The 18335-nt window shown below is 45.5% G+C and overlaps 1 protein-coding gene across 1 annotated transcript in view; it reads left to right on the top strand.

Moving 5' to 3' along the window:
• The first annotated feature begins 4444 nt into the window (after positions 1-4444).
• The window catches only part of LOC121832984, a 140599-nt gene continuing 126708 nt past the window's right edge, over positions 4445-18335 (top strand). Inside the window, exon 1 of the mRNA XM_042289023.1 lies at positions 4445-4927. Within this exon, the coding sequence (XP_042144957.1) occupies positions 4445-4927 (483 nt within the window). The remainder of the gene's footprint in view (positions 4928-18335) is intronic.

Raw genomic sequence — 18335 nt, forward strand, 5'->3', positions numbered from 1 at the left:
AAGCATGTCGATGCACAGTGTAAAATTTGAATAGTTCAGTGGAAAAACTGAACGCCTGGCGGTCCGATTTGTAATGAGGGTCTATCATGCGAACAAGGCTACGAATCGTTATTCGCACCTCAGACCAGGTACAAGACTGACACGCCGCTCTAGAAAGCCCAGCACAGCGTAAGAAGACTAGTTCACAAACACACGCCCCGTTGGGGCCTGGGACCTTGCTAGTTTGCAGATAACTCATTCCACCAAAAGACAAAACTAATCTTTATCTTTTTCTTTTTAAAGCATGTAGAATGTCGCGTTCTGCTTAAGGTTGCAGGGCAATGACGCAAAAAAGAGAAACTTGGAGGACGCTTAAGCTTCGCCTTTAAGAGTGGAACGCGATTGCGTTATCGGGCCCCGTTCGCATCGCCTTCTCATTCGCTTCTCATGCTCTTGAGTCACACAACGACCTAGTTCTCATGACACAACACTCTTCGTTCCCAAGCCGTGCAAGCTGCCTTACGTGGCGTAGTGAGTAGCGTGCTGGCGCGCAACTGAAAGGACGTGCGTCCAAGTTTTTGCGTGACCAAAATAGGGGTTGGAGCTCGAGTCCACACAGTGGAATGTGGTTTTAATTTTTTTGTTGTGTGTACCGCAACCATTGTTCTTATCCTGCGTAAAATTGAAAAGGACAATCGTGGTGACGCAACTGTCGCCATGGAAAACGAGGGACGTCTCTACAAGCAAGCCGATCTCCACGAACCAAGGCAAAGACCAGAGAAAGGAGCGCCTATACAGTAGCGAGGATCACATAAAGAAGCTTCATCAAGTCAAAGATGACACTGACGTCCCTTAAACCGACGCGGACACAAACGAGCCTGAACGTGCATCCCTTGAGAGTCGGGACCATCCTACCCGCGGTCAAACGAGGAGAGGAGAAACACACAAGGCGAGCATCCCGAAGACGGCAAAGCGGCTGGCCATATTACAGGTGGCCAGGGAAGCCACAAACAGTCACCAGCGACCCAAATCACTCATGTGCACCGATTCGCCAGAAGCCTTCAGAAAATGCACACTTTTCTATTGGCAGGGCGGCGTCACACTTCAATTCGAAGCTTCGTGAAATAACCGAGTCGTCATAGACTGGATCTCGGGTGACGAAGGCAATCCGGGAAACAAAAGGTTGAACAACACCGCGATTGCGCAGCAGTACGGATGCACCCACTCGCTCGCGGTTCCTCGAACCGCGAGAAGATAGGCCCGGCATAGCACGGTCTTAGACGAGGCATAGAGAGATGATCTGTTAGCCTGCAAACTCAGGCTCATCTCCCTCCTGCCACCAGATTCTCACCCAATTTCACCGGGCTAGAGCCGGTGGGAACAGGTGATTCTCAGGTGGCATCAGACCAAGACGGCTATCACCCATAATCACTCCTTTCTGGCAGACAAGGTTTTGCAGACCTACGGACCCAGACGACCTATGAATCGCCCCCAACATTGAACACTCTAGGGCCCTGGCGATATGTTCGCACTTCGTAAGGGAATGGGCCGGGGTATCGCGATATCGCGAAGCGTGGCATAAGCTCTCCCGAAGAGGAAACGAGGCCCTCATCATACGAAGGATGGGCCCTCCCGAATATGGGAAACTCTCATAGAAAACACATAGTGGAATCTATTAGAGTTTCTTCGTCTATGAGGGCTGGCGAAGCATATGTGGCTACCTTTTTTCCTCCCCCTTCCTTCCCTTTCACCCCAGTTGGCGTTAACCAAGAAAAGATGACATGAATCGTTTTCTGAGAAGCGATACATACATATTGTACTACTACTACTACAGGGAAACAGTAAATGCATTTTGTACTACGACTTATCTCAAAACAAACACAGATGGACAACAAACTCGAAAAAGCGCCCCATCTATGTCGTTCTCCTTTCCATGTATCCCATCCAGCGTACTATGTTACATGCACGACTGTATTCATTCTTGCTTAATCTGTGCCTGGATTACTGCCAGCATGAAAGTATATGTAAAAATACTATGTCTGTGTTTTTAGGTGTTGCTACTCCGCAAATTTTACCATTGTACCACAAATACTGGAACTGCGTGCGACAACACAACGTAAAAGAATATACATATTTATGTTAATACGTTGAGCAAACATATGTAACCTCGAAAAACATATCTCGAAAAAAGGGCGCGTGCCTAACCAATCTTCATTTGACATGTAACTACTGGAAGTAGCTATTTTTTTGGAATAGAAGATCAACACAGAGTTGTAAATGAGGCTTTTATTCATTAAAATTCAAGATATTTCACTATATAAATATCGAAGCAGTAGTAAAGTAACTACGGTGTAATCGCGAGCAATATAATGAAACTAAGCGAGTAACATTTTAGACAAAACCCCGAGACTGGGGAAAAAACGAGGGACGATACAAACACAGCGAGTACGTGGGTTTAAAGGCGCCTATCGTGTCTAAACAGAAAAAACTCACAGCCGCAATAAGATTATGTCTGTGCGACCGGCATTCCAGCGGCTGATCTATTTTTTTTTCAGCCAGCTCTAAACCCGGATTCCCTACTATGACTCAGTCAACGACAATTTCGACGCTAATTGGGGAGGCCTTAATCAAAATGCTAGTTAAATAGTTAAACCGATGGAGGTTGTCTCTATTGTGGAGTGTATTGACTGCGAATGCGCCAGCGTAATTTATGGATTAGGCATTTTCTCAAACATGACACAAAGAAAAAAAAAAAAAAACGTCGGAATTGTCAATTTCTGTCAATGGGAATACAAACTGCTCGAACTCTTCGTTCTAAGGAAAGTAATATTTTTAGCATAGCTCATGGGCACAAACTGGTTATGCCATCATACCGCTTCATAAAAATTCACTGAAGTCCGGATTATGCCCCGCGACCTTGTCTCCGAATGCACAAGCATTGAAGACCCGATTGTATTAGCCGCGATCGCTCCAGCCTTTTGTGCCGGAAAGCTGCCAGCTTAATAGGGTGACCATACGTCCCGTTTTGGCCGGGACAGTCCCGTTCTCGAGGTCCGTTTTTGCCGTCCCGTCTTTTTGACCCAATAAAGAATCATGTCCCGTTTTCGCAGAGGCGCATAGTTTCGAAATTGGCACCAAGCGAGCTGAAGCAAACCGAAACTATGCCTGCTCGTTAAAAGGGTATTTTACAAAAATAACCGTAGGTACTTTAAAATATTTACCCAGAGAGTAAGACCTATAACTGTTGTTGCCCACAAACACTTTTTCTCGACGCGTGTGTAGAAATATTCTTTTGAGTTATTGGATATAGCACGCATGTAGAATCTCGGTTGGCAACACTACACTATTTTTCAAAAATGGCGAAGAAACGCACGTGTGTTTTCAATGAAGATCTTCGCAATGAGTATACGTTTCTTAGCCCAACATACTGTAACAGCAGAGTTCTTTGTCGAACCTGTGGAACGTGTTTTCCCTTGCGCATGGAGGCCGTAGCGACATCAGCCAGCACATCAGAAGTCAGAAGCACAAGAACGCGGAGAAGGCCAGGTCCGTGAGTGCCAGCGTGTCTTCGTTTTTCCTTCAAAACTCTGATGCTGACAAAGTGGCCGCTGCATAGGCGTTGTTCGCCTACCACACCATCAGACACGGGCAGACATTTCGGTCTAATGACTCTACGTCGCAACTGATTAAAAAACTCTTCCAGCCCAAGTACTGTAGTGCGCGTACAAAGTGCGAAGTAATAATCTGCAATGTCTTGGCACCCTTGTCGTTGGAAGAACTGACAGCAAGTCTCAACAACTGCTCCTACGTCACGCTGAGTGTAGATGCGTCGAACAGGAAAGAGCAAAAGATGTTTCCTGTCCTGGTGAGATACTTTGATCCAAGAAGCGGGGTACAAACAAAAGTGTTGGAGTTCTCTTCTCTCAGTGGCGAAACATCCAACCTCCAAACTTCGTATCTCAATACGGTCATTGATAAGTATTCCCTGCAGACCAAGGTCGTGGGTCTTTGAGCAGACAACACGAACACAAACTTCGGTGGCGCCAAGCGATTGGGGCAGAACAATGTGTGGCGAAAGCTGCAGAAAGCTCTGGGGAGGAACGTTATTGGCATTGGCTGTGGTGCCCACATCGTGCACAACTGCCTGCAGTCAGGAGTCGATTGCTTGCCCTTTGACGTGGAGAGCTTCGCCGTAAAGGTTTACAAGTACTTCCACATATACACAGTGAGAGTGGCAGAGCTCAAGGAGTTTTGTGCGTTTGCTGGCATAGAGTATGCCAAACTTCTGGAACATGGAAGCACGCGTTTCCTGTCACTCGGTCCAGCACTTGAGCGAATTCTGAAAATATTTGAAGGGCTGCGCTCCTATTTTCTCTCGCAGGAAAAGTGCCCGGCGGTGTTGAAAGCACATTTTGAACACCCATGCACTGAGTTGTGGCTTCTATTTGCAAAGATTCAGACAAACATGTTCCAAAAAGCAGTGGCCTTACTTGAAAAAATGGATGCAGCCTTGCACATAGCCACTCTAAGAGATGTGCTTGTGGCCAGAAAACAAGAGCTGTTCGTGACAACGGATGTTAAACGTCATCTCCAAGAGCTTGTTGAAGCTGGTAGCATCAAAGAAAATGATTTCATGAAAGTGGTGTGTGACTTCTATGGAACCTGCATAGAATACCTCGAGAAATGGCAAGATAGCTATGGAGCTACTGCAAACCTGAAATGGGTACTGCTGCGAAAAATGCCAGAATGGCAAGAAATTCAAAGCAGCCTCGAAGAATTGCTGTCATTCCTTGAGCTTACAACAAAAGAAGACTTTGAAGAGGCACTATTTCACCAGTGGACCATTGTCAAGAAAAGCATTGAAAAGAAACTAGAAGATTGGAACTCTTCAGGTATTACAGTCTCTGAGAGATGGGTGGAAGTCTTTAAAGAGATGAAAACAGAGAATGTATGCTGCGCCGAGATTTCCCGGGTTGTGGAACTGGCTCTGTGCTTCCCTGGAACGACGGCTCCAGTGGAGCGCGTCTTTTCAATTATGAACTCCATGTGGACAAGCGAGAAGTCTCGTCTTCTTGTCTCAACGTTGCGAGCAATGCTACTTGTGCGGTTGAACTTCCCATATAAGTGCGCAGACTTTTATAACCGAGTCTTGCAGGATAAAGTCCTGCTTAGGAAACTTCAGTCGTTGGCAAAATACGCCCACACCAACGAAGGACCCGAAGCAGGACCTTCCAAATGAGTGCATGAGTGCATGCAACTGAACTGTGAGCAGTTATTTCATTAAATGTTTTCTCCCAAACTCAATCTTTATTACTCACTCCCCCCCCCCCCCCCCCCCCCCCCCCCGTTGGGATGTCCCGTTTTCTACCTTGAGAAATATGGTCACCCTAAAGCGTAATCTAAACTCATCGTCCATAACAACGCCGACTCAGCAAAGATTGGTCCAGAGGGAAGCGACGAGAAATTAACGGCCATCAAAAATATCGTGCATGCGCTATCAGTTCCATAATTCAGCTGTTATATAACTGTACTCCGTGTCACTAAACCCGCGAATACAGCCAAAGTTACAGCCGTCGTAAGCGAATCAGAAGATCGAACATCGTCTGCTTTTTGCTCAAGTGAGCGGACACCGCCAACGCGGATTCATGCGCCGCAGAGTGATAGTGCAGAGTGCCGTTTGATTTTCTGGTTGGCATACGGGGCTGTAGCTTTGGCGTCACTGCATGGTTTTAGTGATACAGAGTATACACCTTTCCATCGCTTATCACCCGGGTGAAAAAGGCCGAGTCACTGGGCTGTGGACGCAGGCGTAGCGTATGATATTTCGCAAAGGGAGCTATTGCGCGTGCTCGGAAGGCGTTCCAGAGCCCAGCAAAGAAAAATGGCAGCTCGCAGACGGCGTTTATTGGAAAGGTCTATAGATAGCGCGTCGAGCAAACACCACCTAGGCTCTAATCAAAGCCTGTTAACTGTCCCCTCTTTGTTAATGGAAGTCACCACACTCCAACGTTATCAACTTAGCGACTCAGTCCGACTCTGACGTCTGCGCAGTGACTGAGCACGAGTCCCAACCTAGCCATACACAACGCTGAGCACTCCTGTTCAATCTGTGCGTTAGCCCGGTTGTAGTATGATGGTGTCAAAATTCAAATGTGCAAGCCCTGGTGTTTCCATGCGCGTAGGAGCCTACTTCAGCGCTACGTATCTCGGCAATCTAGACGTATCTCGCGAAGTTCCCCGGGAATCATATTGAACAGTTACCAGGGTACATGTTTTAAGAATTTTCAGTCGTCTGAGGTGTTCTCTGTAGGTTCCCAGCGGAGGCGCACTCCGCCAAAAATACACGGTTCACTGCTTCGGGGAGAGATCTTGTCAAAGGAGCCTACTTCAGCGCTACGTATCTCGGCAACCAAGACGTATCTCGCAAAGTTCCCCGGGAATCGTATTGAACAGTTACCAGGGTACATGTTTTAAGAATTTTCAGACGTTTGAGCCGTTCTCTGTAGGTTCCCAGTGGAGACGCACTTCGCCAAAAATACGCGGTTCACTGCTTCGGGGAGAGATCTTGTCGAAGGAGCCTACTTCAGCGCTACGTATCTCGGCAACCAAGACGTACCTCCGAAAGTTCCCAGGGAATTATATTGAACAGTTACCAGGGTACATGTTTTAAGAATTTTCAGACGTCTGAGGCGCTGTCTGTAGGTTCCCAGCGGAGGCGCACTTTGCCAAAAAATGCGCGGTTCACTGCTTCGGGGAGAGATCTTGTCAAAGGAGCCTATTTCAGCGCTGCGTATCTCGGCAACCAAGATGTATCTCGCAAAGTTCCCCGGGAATCATATTGAACAGTTACCAGGGTATACGTTTTAAGAACTTTCAAACGTCTGAGGTATTTTCTGTAGGTTCCCAGCAAAGGCGCACATCACCAAAGAGTGCGCCTTTGCTGACGAGTGTAAAGTAGTCTTTCCCGTAGCACTCCTCTTCTTGTTGGAAAGATGCCTTTACGCGGCGGAAGCTACAGGTGTAATTAATTATCTCGCTGGGAACCTGGGATAATTAATATACATGAAAACTGCTTGAATATTTCGATAGCATAAATCTTCTAGAATATATACCTGAGGGAACTTATTGAAATATTGAGGGGTTGCTTTATTAACTCACTGAACGTGAAAAATAAAGCGAGATTTCAATGGCAGTCTATGGGGATATCACTCTTATTTCCTGGAAACCTAGAGAAAGAGTGACGAAGTGGTGAAAATTTTCCTGAAGTTATCAATCACAATGATATCAATAATCCCGGGGGAACTTTGCGTGATTTTATTCGGATCGCTAGATTTGACTGTTTTTCAGCGATATTGCACACCTAACAAGAGAGGGCGCAAGTAGATCGTGTTCCAGAATCTTGGGGTTGCAATATGCACGCACTATTGCGCTTCACATGGACGGTGAAAGTCCGCTGTGAAATGTGTCTAACCAGTCTATTTAATTATATGTCTTAACTTATTCAAATAAACGACAGGTGTTCCGTAATATAGTGCTCTTGTTTTATGTGAAAACTTATAATAGGCATTTATGACATATCTCGTTTAGAATTTTCAGTTCCTATTGACCAATTATTGTTTCTAATGGTCAATTAATAAACCTTTCTTGTTTCCGATCCTAGATTTAATTCTGGGACCCACAAGTGTACAAATGTAGAACAAGTTTAAGATATCTCTCTATGCCCAGTCATGCATTCAATTTGCTTTTGCTCTCCTTATAGTAGGGCTCTGCGTTCTCGGATAAATTCGATGAACTCCGAAAAACACTTGCCGGTAAAAAATTAGGCGATTCGGGTTTATCCGAAAAGCTTCGAATTTCAAGACTGCCAGTTCTATGAACTTCATTGTTTTATTTTTTTTTCTTATATATATTTTTTTCTGAACAACTTGGCGCTTCTTTTCTTTTTTTGTTTTAACTTTTGTGCGTAAGCTCCACAAAAAATGACTTTTGGCTTCCTGTCAACGAAATGCGTCATCAAATCTCTACGGCAATAATTGAATATAGTCTCATGTATAATAATAAAAAAAAAATTGTTGGTCAGAATTTTTAAACTGCTCTTTTCTGACTTTTATTCGTGCAGATAAAAGCCGAAAACTTCGTATTTTTGTGTACCATAAAAGGAATTTCCGAAAAAAAACTCAGATTTTGTTTTAGAAAATAAACTCCTCTAAACACCTTTCGAATTCGCTCAAAAAACAGAATCATACTTATAAACCTCGGCTTTGCGTTTTGATACTAGTATTTAAAAGAAATTTCAGCTCAAACATGTTTTAATACATTATATATAATATCCTCCTTTAAAGGGATGCTGACCCGAACATTGAATTTCAGAAAACAACGCAGAATCGCTATAAATCCCAACTTTAAAGGGATGCTGACCCGAACATTGAATTTCAGAAAACAACGCAGAATCGCTATAAATCCCAAAATATCACTCATAACGCGGTATCTTCAACGGATCGCCGTAATTCCGAAAAAAAAAAGAGCGGCTCTCGCACAAGGCCGAAAAGACGCGTGACCTCGCGATTCTCATTTCCTCTTCTTTTCGCTTTGACTCCGCGAGGGCGCGGAGAGGGAGGGGAGCCGAGGCCATTTCTCCTCCTTCTCAACTCTGCTGCGATAAGATGACGTCAACATTCTCCCTCCTTCGCTCCTTTATTTTCTTAGAAATACGGCCATCCGCTCGAGATATGGGTATGTGAGTGATGTTTCGTAGTTTATGGGCGCCCTGCTGAACACTTCTGCAAGCGTATTTTGTGAAATCCGAATTTCGGTTCAGCATCTTTTTAATTGAGTCGAATATCAATATTCCCCAAAATGACTCTTCTAATTAAAGCGGCACCAACCTGCAGTCTTTCAGGCTAAAAACTAAAAGGTTGCAACGAAACCAACTTGCGGAAACTACCGTTTTGCCGATTCGGGCGTGTTGCTGTGTGTTTGATGTCTTCTGACACACACACACACGCACACACACACACACGCACACGCACACGCGCACGCACGCACGCACGCACGCACGCACGCACGCACGCACGCACGCACACACACGCACGCACGCACGCGCACACACACACACACACACACACACACACACACACACACACACACACACACATGACAACTCTAGGTACCGTTGGCAAAAATGTCTGAAACAAGGGAGCTTAACTCTTCTCGAATTCCGGTGGTCACGATATGTGCTGGGAGCTCGTTCCATTCTTGTGCAGTTTGCAAAAAGAACGAGTGCCTAAAGCCTGATTCACATGGTGCGATTTTCTTCTGCGAAATCGGTGAAGCGACGAACCGCACATGCGAAATTTTGCGTTCCCTTTCACATTGATTGAGAACATATGTGATTTTCCGCACTTGCGAAGCACATGGTTGCAACCCTTGAATTCGTTTGAGGATACTAATTTCGATATTTAACAAAATTATAAAGTTTTCAGATTTATTTATTAGCTTCTGGTAAAAAGTACGCGGTATACTTATATTTAGGGCCGATTCAGACGTTTGCATCGACTGCATTCGCATCAACGAAAACAACGAATACGACGAGTGCGACAAAGACACCGGGAGAGCACAGCTCATAACTGCTTGAGCAAGCTAGTTGTTGCGTTGCTTTGCATGTCGCGCAAGGCGAACAGTTGTCTCGGTGGCTTCGTCACGTGGATGATGTTCCATATTGAAAGAGGACAAGTGGCAGCGCGTCCTGACTTTCATAGAGCATGATGGCCGCTACTCTAGATGACGACGAGTTCAGACTGCTCTGTAAAAAGGAATACCTACTTCTGCGGAAAAAACAACAACAACAAAAAAACTGCTGCTCCCAGACGGAAGCCCGCCGTGATTTTGGATCAGGCCGTGCTGGCAAAACAGAGCCAAAGAATCGGAGTCTTTCTCATCGGTAAGTTGACTTGTGCTTTTCTGCGAGAAGGTTTCTGGAATACTTTTTCTCTGCAGACCCTCTTTATGCTCCACAGGGACCCGGATCAGTTTTGAAGATATTACCAGATAATGCCGAACACTTTTGAAAGACTCCAGGCTGGCCTGGAAACAAAGCTTACGAAGCAATATGTCGTCCGAGAGCGCATTTCGTCGCGGGTGCGGCTTGATATCACTTTGAGGTAAAATGGTATTCTCTTTAAAGGGATACTTTAACGAAATTTGAAATATTCCCGTCGTGTTCAAAAATAGGTTGAATATGATCCACAATATCCGTAAATGACAATCGCACGTTTGTATTTTGATCCTGGTGGCTGTATTTTTCGTTATAAACGGCCCACTCTGGCAAGCGCTCGGAGAAGGCCCAGCTTAGAGCACGTGACATTCAACGCAATCGGGACGTAGGTCGTCTCAAAATGAGCAAAGCTACGGCGAGGCTGACGTCGAGAGGATGGCCTAGTCGTTCCAGCCACCGAAGCGGCTGCTTTTGTACGAATTTTGAGTGACGGGTTAATCTTCTATAATCTTCTAGGGGGACAATAGCGACTTCCGCGACACACAAAAGGGATTCACGGGAAGAGGGGAGTTCCTCCTTCCCCCCTTCTCTCGTCATGGCCGGAGACGAGACAACCCCCGTCACTAGCTGTCAAGGTTCCTAGACGAGCATTACAAACGAGGCGTTAGCGACATCCACCAGGTGCTCTTTGCTAATCATTTAATTCGTTTTAAAATTCCTTTTCGAGACTTTTTTAACAGGATATTGGTATGTTCCATGTGATACTGCTCTTTTGAACACATATAGACCAAAAAATGAGCGCCGAAATTTCGTTGTAGTATCCCTTTAAACTGCACTGTTTGGAGTGGATACGACGTGCAATTAAACTGGTTTATATGGCGAACTCATTACTAGTTTCTCGGCTTCCAGACATTAATATACACAGCAATGTTTTGTTTTTATTCAGGTACCTGTCATCGACAACGTCAATACAGGACCTTGCACTGCAATTCAAGGTTGGAGTGTCAACAGTGGCATCCATCGTGCATGAGAGATGTCAGCATATATGGAAGGTTCTTCGCCCAAAACATGTGAAGGTAAGCAAAGAAATCTGATTTCGTTTTTGGTAACTTGTGGAAAAGAGGACGGTTTCAGATGGAGCGATTTTAGTTGCGATTTCGCAGTTGCGACGGCGCTGTTGCGGCAAACAGGCAGGTTCAATGCGATTATGAAATAATCGGAGCTGCGTCAATTGTCAAACATCTTTCGTGACATCTCCAGCGCCGCTGCGACGGTACGCAAAGACAGCCAATAAAAACGTGCCTCATCCAAAACCAACCATATCCTTAGTGTCGCATGCATGCTGTGAAAGAGTCGCTGGCGTCTCGTAATGAAAATTTTTTTTCAAATAGAGGTGATATTCCAGTCGTGTGGTATTCACTGGGGGCCATAGCTTGCGCTGGTTGCTGTTGAGAGCACGTGCTGTTAGTGAATTTGAACAACGCTTCTGCGATGCATATTTCACACCGTCAAGATTGTTTATCTTCGCCAGCAGTACGTAGCAGTTCTTTTTGAGCTCTAGCTGCGAACAATGCGCGCCAATACGGCGTCCACTAAACACCACCTTTAAAGATGTAAATCATTACGAACACCAAGACTCACAGTGGTGGTGTTGGGAAAGTGATGAATTCAAGTCTCTCTCCCCCTGCCCCGGTGTACTCTTTCCACACACTACCAAACCACGGAATCATCCAGAATTCTAAATCAGGGTGTGTTGCAATTATTCGGGGGGGGGGGGGGGGGGGCTGTTGGGAGGGGGTGGCCTTAGCTCTAGATGCATTGGTCAAGAAATTCTGGGGGGTGTCGCCCCCAACCTGGAGATAAATAGAGGGGTGTTGGAAGGGGCTGGCCTTAAGTTTATATACATTGCTTAAGATATCCTGGGGGGGGGGGGGGGGGGGGGGGGGTGTCACACCCAACCTGGAGATAATTATGGGAGTCGGGTGGACAAATCACTGCCGCAAACTCGTCCTTTGCAGCTGCTCCTAACTAGACGGGATCGCAAACATTGAGGCAAATCCTGCGGTTCGATGGGTTTATATGCGCAGCCGAAATATCTAAATGAATCATGTTGAACGCTGTACTGTCAAAAATGGTTTCGCAAAAAGTTTACACAACAGAGAGCCATTGATTTATGATCATAGGGACGAACTTGGGAAGGGAGGGCTGCAGACCTGAGGATGTTGAGGGCCCCAATGCTATTACTGCGCCACCTTCGAAAGACAGGGTCACACATTACGCATCCTACGAATACAGTTTGCAGACAAATAGGAATTCGAGGCACCGCAGCATCCCTGTTTTGTATGTCGCATGGCAACCAATGAAAGGAGCAGCCTGGCACGCGGCTTATGAAACACGGATGCGTCAGTGAGTCGCGTCCGATCGATGTCTGCAGACTGGTTTTTGTCTTTTGTATAAGCAGTCTGACACCGGTCTGACTTGGGCATAATATGATAGCTTCCAAAAGTAAGTTGTGAGTGCCTGGAGCCGGCCTAGTTGGTTGAACATGCTTCTAAAAGTTTCCAGCTGAACATAGAAAAAACGGAGCGAGGGAGAAAAAAAAAACAGACACACAGCTTTCCAGATTCATTTACAAAAGTATTCGCAATCGTTACGCGTTAACAAGTATTTCTCATATTTGAGGATGCATTTATTGCCAGTATTACTATAGGTAAAGTAAGATTACATGAACGGCTTTTAAATAACAACGTAAAACCATGTGTGAACTTTGTGCTGTACTTCTAGCTCCTATCAAGAATCACAGACTGGGAGAAATTGCCGAGGGCTTTGAGACCGGGCGGAATTTTCCTCATTGTGTGGGGGCCGTAGACGGAAAACACGTACATACCGAAGCCCTTGCCGATTGTGGAAGCCTGTACTATAACTACAAGGTGCTGTATATGGGTCTACAAATTTACTTTAACATATATCATGTTTTGCAAGAGCGCATGAAGTGACGTAACATTCGGCTTTTCAGGGTAACCTACTCTATAGTGCTGATGGCCGTCATGGACAGCAAGTCGAGGTTTGTGGTCACAGACGCTGGAGCGTATGGTCACCAAAGTGATGGTGGCGTCTTCAAGGCATCAAGGATAGGACAGTGTCTCAGTCAAGGTGCCTTGAATTGTCCACCACCAAATTTGCTGCCATCTTCCCATGTTATCGCCGCGTACGTCTTCGTTGGAGACGAGGCATTTCAACTGAGGCCGGACTTTCTGAGGCCCTGTCCTGGTTGATACCTCAGCGATTATCTAAAAATATTCAAATATTGACTGTGTAGAGGGAGGTAACCTTTAGAGTTGTTGCACTTGCATTATAATAACAAAAATCACAGTGTTGTCTTTGTCCCATTTCCAGAAGGCGCGTCGAGAACGCATTCGAAATTTTGGCTACTAGATTTTGCATCTTCCGCAGGCCAATCGACCTCCTCCCAGACCACGCCACTGGAGTCGTCCGCGCAGCTTGTGTACTGCACAACTACCTACAAGACGACAAGTTGCACATGCTAAATGCCTATGCTGATTGAAGTCGACCACTTCGGCAACATCGTTGATGGCCAGTGGCGCAAGGAGGTCTCTCAACAGACAAACGCGTTGCTCCACCTACTGAGGCTGAGATCGCGGCACGTCGACCAATCTGCCCGAAAATGCAACACAATGGCCACCGCAGTGAGAGACCTACACTGCAGGTACTTTGTAAAGGAAGCTGCAATGTCATGGCAAAGGAACCACGCTGGACTGAAATCCTAAGTAGTGTCAGTGGTATGGTGACAAATCACTAAGTTTTCAAGTTTTTGTGAGTGAGGATCGTCTGACCTATTTTCGGTGGAACAGGGAGCTGAGGCCACCATTACAACAATATTCTGCCGCTGCGAGTTAGCTACTTCTGAACGGGCGCTCTGGTGTGAGTCGGCTTTTGTGTGAGGCCCACTAGGACTTTGAACAGAGAAAGTGAAACATCTGTATTGTACCAAGACCGGTGCTACTGGAGGGGGATGAAATTAGGGACTCTCCCTGTTCATGTACGGTCTTAATACGCTTAACTAGGAGTGGACGTAATTTATACTCTGCCGCCCGTGGAGGAGTGACCCAGTCCTCTCAGATCCTTGGTTGGATAAGTCGGACGAGTGTTTTCAGTGTACGTTGTGCAAGATCCTGAACTGACGAGCAGTCCTTAAAGGGAAGCCGGAACACTTCTTTAAAAAAAAAATGAGATAGAGCTTGATTCTAGCGTAGTTTTATCCCGTGGATATGAATATCGCGTTCGTTTCCCCCGAAGATGTAACTAAACGCGAGAAAACAAGAAAAAAAAAACAAAAAAAAAAAAAAACCCGACCCGTCGTGGCGTCATAAGAGGGTCTTTCGGCCGCAAAGCTCCTGTCGCTCGAAGGCCTCGCATGCAATCCCTAGCTTGCCAGGTGTATTCCCCCGTACTGGCCCAAGTGTTAACATCTTTTTCTGCCCTTCTTAAAAAGAATTAGCAAGAGTACGCATGCATAGCTTTGATGGACGCTGCTGGAAGGAAGATTCCAAAAACTCCTTTTGTGACGTCACGCTCCTGGAAGGTGGGCCTTCGGCGGTACTTTGAAAATGATTTTCTGCAACCTCCACGCACCAAATTATAAAAGAAATAATTTCGATATTCGAGATCCTGGAGGTGAAATGAAGACGATTTAAGTGTGTTTCCTCAAATACAAAACCGCTTCAGCTTCCCTTTAACTTGGTGTGTGATAGTTATTTGAGTAGTCTCCGAAGTAGATCTGCAACGTGCTGGAGGTAGTGTAGTGTTGAGAGGGAGTGTGTTTGTACACGCCGAAGAAGCGTAGCATCTGCCCTCTCTGCAGTGTGGGGCGGGCTGTAGGGGGTTATGTGATTATGACGAAACTATAATACAAGGCACGGAGAGTTTCCTTCTCGTCGTGCCTTGCGTTGTAGCTTCCGGGTCACGTAGGGGTCGATTTCGTCTGGCCATTGACAAGGGGTACTCGGATCGTCAGCGGCGTGTGTAGATGAGTGGGCGGCCTTGCAGCACCGGCGCACAATGGAAATATTTGCCTTTTGGCGCCGGTGCACCCCATAAGTCCAGCAACGTGTTATGTTTCTCTTTATTCATATTTGATGTCTGCCAAAAAGGTGAGCCTGTACTTGATTTTTTTTTTTGTAATTGCAACTTTCTTTTGTCTTTTGTTAGCTGTTATCTTTCAACATTTAAAGCGAGTAATAAAAAATTTATTCCTGGATCACCCCTGCCTCATGTAACCTCCCTAGTTCATTTCCACTCCGGACCTATTGCCTGCAAATCAGTCAATTTTTTTTGTAGAAAATGGTTCTGGTCTTTGCCTCTTTTACGGACAAACTGGCGGACACTTTTTGTGGCAGGTATAGCCCAAAGTAGATCGACACAGTACCGGCTGATTCCCCACAGGGTGAGGTGCTATTCTACTGTTTTCGTTAAACCTACGGTGCCCAATCGGTTGTTTACTTAACACAAAATGCGCTTTATCGGCCGATTTTCATGAAATGAACGACACGCTGGACCACACACACAACGTGTGTGTGTGTGTGAACGTGCAAAACATTCTATACTTCCTCACTGTAGGTCAGCATGAACAAGCTTACGTAAATGTTTAGCTTTTTTTTTAAATTCAAAACAATATTAGCGATTGCGAACATGACAAAAACACTGAAGATAAAGAAAAGGACATAAATAAAAAAAAAAAAACAAAAAAACACGGGTTTCCAGATGCAAAAAAAGCCAAAACAATCATGTTGGTGAAATAATTGCAAACTGTGCACGAAACCAAATTGTCACAGGATTTCAATGACAAATGTCACGCGTGGCACGTGTGACATTTGCGTAGGGGATTCATTGAATAGTAGAAAGACCCTTCCTCGAAATCTCTTTGCAGATCTGACACGAAGGTCTGTCCAGAAACCGAGAATCGCTGATTGGCACCTTGTAATTAAAGCCATTTTACACGCGTGTCACTCGCGTAGCACGCGTCCAGCGCGTTTGCATAATAGTTGTTGGCACTTCGTAAAAATGTGAAGCTCGATTTTTATCAAATGGCTTTAATAACAAGGTGCTGTTCAGCATTTCTCGAATTCTAGACAGACCTTTGCGTCATCTGCAAGCAGATTTCAAGAAAGGATATTTCTACTATGCAACGAGTCCCTTACGCAAAGTGATCGAACAGAAGCGTCAATTGTTATCGCCTGCAATTTTACAAAGGAAGCAACCACAACCCTCGCGTGGTACGCAAACGCCAGTTTGTTTTAATGCCGAACTCAAGCTTACATCCCCCGGCGAAAAATATTCACTTGGAAGAAGCACATCCGCTGCCCCACCCCAGCAGCGAATTTCGAAGACGACGACGTAGGTGACGCATTTTTCGTATCTTTGATTCCCACGTTGCTATGACCACCGTGACGTCTTTCACGAGCCGCGTTTGATTGGCTGTCCGTCCCCTTCGCAAGTGCGGCCGTTCGCAAGGAAAGTTTGGCAAAATACGGAGTTGCGATTTAGTCGAATTCGCACCGCAACTGCGTTGTGCCGCAAGAACGACGTCGCAATTGCGAAATCGCAGGCAAATTCGCACCATGTGAATCAGGTATAAGACAGTCTTTGGAAAACTTCCGCTCTTCCACATACCAAGTATGCTTGTTACGAATTTTACGCGTCAGGCTCTCATTGATATTATGTTGCTTATTTACAAGAACCAGGTTATTTATCATGTTATAAAAGAGATTAAACCGCTTCTGCTTCCTCCGCCTTTTCCAAGTGCAGTCCATACCTGTGTGGCGTCGACCGAGGCAGCCAACGGAGCCGAGGCGCAGCTAATGACGTGTGGTCCGCAGAAGCCAATGGCGGCTTTGTCTTCGTTCTCTCCGGGTTACAGAAGCATAACCGAAAAGTGAAGAAAGTTATCCCAAAAATGCTATCGCATTTAAAAGTTAATTAGCCAATCTTAGTTTATTAAGCGAGTAATGGTTTCTTTACGCCAATGCCCTGGCGTCAGTCGCAGTCGGTAAAGTTTTTCTGCAAGAATAACTTCTTTGTTTCAAAGCTCCTGTGAAAGCTACTTACCGCAAAAAAAGGCTTGTGGCGTATTGGTCCTGGGCCAGGGGCCCACTTAGGAGAATTATTAAAGTCCGGGATAATTAAGTTGTTAATTATATTTTTGTGTAATTAACTTTTTTAATATTGTGTTTAAGGGCATGGTTTAAATTAGAAAATTGCTCAGCATCATTGAAAAACACCATAGGTCAACAAATTGCAGAACGATAGAAGGCACGCGAAGCGTTTTACGGCTTTGTGAAAAACCGCACAAAATCGACGGGTTTATAAGTTTCGGTTTGCTATCAGAGCGCAACTCAGCCCCGGCGGCACCGCGTCCCGGGAAGGGATAGTGCAACCAGCCTCTGCTGCGTCGCGCGATGACGGGGCAGCAGCTAAAGGTTGGTTGCACAATCCCTCCACGGGGCGCGGTGCCGCCGGGGCTGAGTTGCGCTCTGATAGCAAACCGAAACTTATAAACCCGTCGATTTTGTGCGGTTTTTCACAAAGCCTTAAAACGCTTCGCGTGCCTTCTTTCGTTCTGCAATTTGTTGACCTATGGTGTTTTTCAATGATGCTGAGCAATTTTCTAATTTAAACCATGCCCTTAAACACAATATTAAAAAAGTTAATTACACAAAAATATAATTAACAACTTAATTATCCCGGACTTTAATAATTTTCCTAAGTGGGCCCCTGGCCCAGGACCAAAACGCCACAAGCCTTTTTTTGCGATAAGTAGCTTTCACAGGAGCGATTTGGGCCTGCGTTCTCTGAAACACCCTATATATATAAATATCAGTGTGTCGAACCGAAAAAAATTCGGGTTCGGTTACGGTTCAGGTTCAGGTAAATTTATTTTGTTCCGGTGCAGTTCCGGTTCGATTAATTCGATCCGCGAACCGCTTCGGGGCGCTGAACCGGTTCGCGAACCGGTTCGGAAATTATAAATGACAAATTGCAACATCAAAATAAATTACAAATAAAACATCTGAAATCAGCACATACGAAACAGGATACATCGTAGTGTAAGGCTCAGGGATTTCTACCAGGAATGGTTTCTTTATGTGCACTCAAAGGTTACCTCACCGACGTTTACGCATTCGGACTTCCTCTAATTGGGTCCGACGCAGTAGCTGTAAAATCCGCGACCTCCTTACAAACCCACTTACAAGTAGAACTCGCTAACTATCCCGCCACCTCGGCGTGTAAGCAATTGAGGAACAGTGGGGCGAAAATACAGCTTTTTTTATTTGAACTAGCCTTC

This window comes from Ixodes scapularis, unplaced genomic scaffold (assembly GCF_016920785.2).
Source record: "Ixodes scapularis isolate PalLabHiFi unplaced genomic scaffold, ASM1692078v2 PGA_scaffold11__112_contigs__length_91849675, whole genome shotgun sequence".
Lineage (NCBI taxonomy): Eukaryota > Metazoa > Arthropoda > Arachnida > Ixodida > Ixodidae > Ixodes > Ixodes scapularis.